This window comes from Anomaloglossus baeobatrachus, chromosome 2 (assembly GCF_048569485.1).
Source record: "Anomaloglossus baeobatrachus isolate aAnoBae1 chromosome 2, aAnoBae1.hap1, whole genome shotgun sequence".
In the NCBI taxonomy this organism is placed as follows: domain Eukaryota; kingdom Metazoa; phylum Chordata; class Amphibia; order Anura; family Aromobatidae; genus Anomaloglossus; species Anomaloglossus baeobatrachus.
Window position 1 is genome coordinate 332,514,935 of NC_134354.1, and position 5,500 is coordinate 332,520,434.

Below are 5,500 nucleotides of genomic sequence, written 5' to 3' on the forward strand. Positions count from 1 at the left end.
GCGGTGTCTTCTGCAGCTCCGGTCACCTTCATGCAGCACAGCTGGAAGCGATGCTGGACCATCCTGGATGACGCCGGACATGGAGGGCTTTTTCGGGCTTATAAAATTGGTGAACAAGGCAATTTGTTAGTGTTTTTTTCTAATAAAGGATTGTTTGGGTGTGTGTTTATTTACTGTAATTTACAGATTAATCATGGAAGGTATCTTGGGGAGACGCCTGACATGATTAATCTAGGACTTATTGGCAGCTATGGGCTGCCAAAAACTCCTTATTACCCCGAATGCCAATGCACCAGGGTAAATCGGGAAGAGCCGGGTACAGTCCCAGAACTGTCGCATATAATGTATGCGGCAATTCTGGGCGGCTGCTGACTGATATTGTTAGACTGGGGGGCTCCCCATAATGTGGGGCTCCCCATCCTGAGAATACCAGCCTTCAGCCGTATGGCTTTATCTGGCTGGTATTAAAATTGGGGGGGCCCGCACGCCGTTTTTTTTTAATTGTTTATTTATTTATTTTACTACACAGTATAGACACGCCCACCGGCTGCTGTGATTGGGTGCAGTGAGACACCTGTCACTCAGCGTGGGGGGCGTGTCTGACTGCAACCAATCACAGGCATCTGTGGGTGGGGAAAGCAGGGAATACGAGATTGATTAATTAGCGGCTGGCATATTCAAAGTAATTGTTGCTGCGTATTCTCTGCACAGCTGTTCCTCGCCGCGCTGGTGATCGGGGATTGGTAAGTATGAGCCGGGGGAAGAAAAAAACCGAGCCCCAATGTAAGTATGACTGAGAACAGCAGAAAAAAAGGTAAGTATAATGAATTTAATTTAAAAAAAAAAATAAGATCGCTAGTGTAAAAACGCACACGCACGAAACGTGCTGAACACGGACATACTCCATGTGCGGTCCGTGCAGGCACGGACCCATAGACTTTAGCGGGTCCGTGCCTACGTGCTGCCGGCCAAAAACAGACATGTCGTCCGTGCAGAAAAGCGCACACACGTACTTATCACACGGACACACGTTCGGTGTGATTTTACTTGTGTGCCATCTACCATTGAATAACATGGGTCTCCGTGTGTACGTGTCTCCGGTACGTGCAAATACGTACCGCACACGTACAAAAAAACGGATGTGTGTTGCGGGTGTAACGTGGAGCTCCCCATCCTGAGAATACCAGCCTTCAGCCAGATGGCTTTACCCTGGCTGGTATCAAAATTGGGGGGGACCGCATGTCGTTTTTTTAATTGAATTAATTATTTATTTTACTGCACAGTATATACCCGCCCACCGGCGGCTGTGATTGGTTGCAGTGAGACAGCTGTCACTCAGCATGTGGGCGTGTCTAACTGCAACCAATCATAGGCACCTGTGGGTGGGGGAAGCAGGGAATAGTAGATTGATTAATGAGCGGCAAGCATTTTCAAATTAATTGAAGCCGCGTATCTTTGGAACAGCTGTTCTTTGCCGCGCTGATGATCGGGGATCGGTGAGTATGCGACAGGGGAAGATACAGACCGAGCGCCAAAGGGATGATGACTGAGAACAGCAGAAAAAAAGGTAAGTAGACTGACATTTAACAAAAAAAAAAACAACCGACATCGTTTGTGTAAAAACACACACGGACGGTACGTGCTGAACACGGACATGCTACGTGTGCCGTCCGTGCAGGCACGGACCCATTGCCTTTAGCGGGTCCGTGCCTGCGTGTTGACAGCCAAAAACTGACATGTCGACCGTGTGGAAAAACGCACACATGTACTAACCAACACGGACACACGTTCCATGTGATTTTACGTGTGTGTGCCATCTACCATAGGGTAACATTGCTCAACGTGTCTCTGTGTCTCCGGTACGTGCAAAAACGTACCAAACACGTACCGGAGGCACGGATGTGTGTTGCAGGCCTTAAAGATATTTTCAGTTGTTTCACAATTTTTTGTTAATATTTCATTCCACATGTGTTAATCCATAGTTTTGATGCCTTCAATGTGAATCTACAATTTTCAGAGTCATGAAAATAAAGAAAACTCTTTGAATGAGAGGGTGTGTCCAAACCTTTGGTCACATATATATATATATATATATATATATATATATATATATTTTCACCCCCTCAGATTCAAACCAGCAACTTTCATACAGATGTCCAATAGCCCTTAGCTGCTGAGTCGCTAGGAATGATGATGTCAATTGGAGAATTTTATATACATGAACCTACAATGCTGCCTCTCACACAGGACATAGAGATTCCTCCTCTGTACAATGGAGCTCTATGTCCTATCTACAGGGAGAGGAAAAGAGATTTTTTTTTTTCTAATAAAATTACTAAAAATAATAAAAAAATTAGAATGTAATTTTTATTACACTTTTTTATAAAAAAATAAACATAACAAATCAGCAAATAACATGGACACATATTTGGTGTCCCTGTAATCGTAACGACCCGAACAACACAGCAATTCGATTATTTATGGGGATCGGTAAAATGGAGTAAAAAAATGGTGCAATTGATTATTTTTCTCTATTAAACTCATAAAAAATATAATAAAAATGTATCACTGAGGCCATGTTCACACGTAGTGTAAATGCTGTGTTTTGTTTCTGCAGGTGTCAGCACCACGAGCGCAATAACGTATTTCTCTGATCATTGCATGGTCTGTGGTATTTTTTATGCATTGTCCCTTTATTTGAAACATGTTTGTTCCAGATGTGAATCCTGAAGCTCATAAAGAAAAAAAAACAACACTCAAATCCGCACAGTGCAGCGGCGTCTTTAGACGCTCAGTAAGCGGTGATTTCATTACGTCATATCCACTTTGCTTGGACATTTAATCTGTGTTCATATGTAGTGTAAATGCTGGGTTTTTCTGATGGTGTTTTTGCACATAAATTCTACTGCGTTTAATTGTCCAAGTAAAGTGATGTGATTCCATGAATGCTGCTGAACTCTGCGGTTTTGGTGCTCTTTTTTCTCTAGAGGTTTCTATGTGGAGCTTAAAAAAAACCACATGAGAAAACTGCAGATACTTTATAAGTGCAGAATCCAAGCTTTTCGGTATTATAAAAAACACGCAGATTTACATCTGAACCAAAAACGCATTAAATAATGGAGGAAAGGCAAAAAATTGCCGCAAAAATGGAATATTCAGAAAAGATTGTTATTGTATAGTTTGGTGCAGACAGCGGCAGAAACAAAAAAACACTGTATTTATGCAACGTGTGAACACGGCTTTACAGGCACAAATAAGCAACATGTCATATCTTGACACATATAAATATAAGAAAATTCTGGCTGCTATGACTATGAATGAATAGTCCGGGGCATCTGCTGAATGACCCTTAGGCTATGTTCACACTTTGCGTTTTCACCTGCGTTTCCGCTGCTTTTAGAGTCAGTTTTGAACTGCAGCGTTTTTGTGCCCAAATGCATGCGTTTTGATTTTCCATTAAAGTCAATGAGAAATCTTGAATTCTTGTACACACTTTGCGTTTACAAACGCATGTCAAAATTTGCATAAGTTTGGTCAAAAACCATGCGTTCAGAAAAGGACCCTGTCAATTGTTTTTGCCTTTTTAGTTACGTTTTCATCACATTGAAGTCAATGAGAAACGTACTAAATGAACTTTTGTCAAAATTTCATCCGTCTCATATGCGTTTCATAGTCATATGAATTGCGTTTTGAACATCATGAACACAACTATGTAAATTCACCAATGACCACCCAAATAGTTAATTTTGCGTCACATCCGCTTAACAATAAATTGATCCATGTGCAAACAAGTTTGCTGCACAGATCCGAAACATTGTGTGGTTGCTCCATCAAAGCAGACTATAATATACAACATGACTTGGTATAAGCGCTTGAGATTGGATGTCTCCAAACTTATTAGTCTGGTAAGTTGTTTTATTTATTTATGATATTAAATGTGTAATCTCCTAAAATTGGAAGATTTTGATAATATACACGATATTATATTTATTTTTAAAATATCAAATAGAATAATATTATATTTATTTTTAAATTTTTTCGCTAACTTAAGGTTGAATCAATGCCATGTTTATGGGATCCCACGTCGCCTGAGTACATGCAAAAAAACAAACGTGACGAAAGCTGGTTATTGATCTGTCAAGAATTATATCCCCAATGGCATGAGGCAAATAAAAGCCTCCAAACTAAGATTGGTATGTGTTTAATTGCAATTTGAATCCTAATCTTCATTAAAGATGTTACATTTTAGCAAAAAAGTTTTAAATTAAATTTTCTTTAAATACATAGAAAATGATGTACGGAAGCGATGGAGATCAGTCCGTGACAGATTCAATAAAATCAGATTTGAACCTGGTAAAAGTGGATCCTCGCCAGTTAAACCAAATTTTATTTATTATAATGATTTGAAATTCTTAAGTTCTGGCCGCGTTTTAAGACCGTAAGTGTTAATTTTTTTCAAAATTTTATATATATTAAATGAAGAACAAAAACAAAAATTTAGAAAATACATTTTTTAGTAAAATGCACTAATTTAAAAAAAATATTATTTTTTTTTTTTAATACAAAATAAAGGACCGACGGAAATATCGCTCCGAAAAAGAACATGGATAGATCACAAGATAATATCAATCCTGCACAAATACAACCAGCCATTGAGGAAGAAATTAATACCGAACAAACACATCTGGAGTCTGATGTTGAAACCAGATCATTGGAACCATCTGTTTCCAATACAAATCAAGATCCCCAACCTGTGAGTTATCAGAAAGCAAAAGGAAAAAAAAAAAATATTCCAAGCAATAAAGAAATAAACCAAGATCAATTAACAAATCAAACTATTGAAATATTAAAAACAGCAACCCAAGATGATGAGTTTGACAATTTTGCCATTAGTGTCGCTTTTCGTTTAAGAAAATTACCTGAAAAAAAAAAAACCTCTGCATGTATGACTGCTATCTGTGGTTTATTGGCCTGTTTTGAGGATGAAGGTAAATTTCCAACAGGTGGTGAAATAGTTCATCTTTGTGAAAAAACATTTGAACAGAAAAACAACCCATTAGTTCTAACTCAGTCACAACCACATTTCCAAACAAACAAACAAAGAGTTGGTTTGTATTCTGAATGTCCGGATACATATTCTGCCCAAAATATACAACCTTATAACCCTATGAAACAAAGCAAAGAATATTCTCAATCTATTAGTGAGAATTATCACACAACTAATATTGTGAGAAATAGACCAAACGAACAAATGTCTGGTTTTTACACAAATGAATTATTTTCACAGCCATGATGTAGTCATTTTTGTTTTTATTTTTTTGCAAAATGGTTTTTTTCTCAAAACAAAAATTTAAAAAAAAAAAATGCATGTGCAAAATGTAAATTTAATTATGATGTTAAAGCATTTTCATTTGAATTAAAGATAGGATGATTTTGGTTTAGTATTTTGCAAACAAAAATACATAAACCATACTTATTATTAATACAACAATGGAAAAAA

General features: G+C 37.8%; 1 protein-coding gene across 1 annotated transcript; it reads left to right on the top strand.

Moving 5' to 3' along the window:
* Positions 1-3,854: 3,854 nt before the first annotated feature.
* On the top strand, positions 3,855-5,293 carry LOC142289750 (uncharacterized). The gene is made up of 4 exons (XM_075333679.1): positions 3,855-3,905; positions 4,052-4,193; positions 4,288-4,438; positions 4,573-5,293. Exons 1-4 carry the CDS (start codon positions 3,855-3,857, stop codon positions 5,291-5,293), a joined length of 1,065 nt encoding a protein of 354 aa, XP_075189794.1.
* The last annotated feature ends 207 nt before the right edge of the window (positions 5,294-5,500 follow it).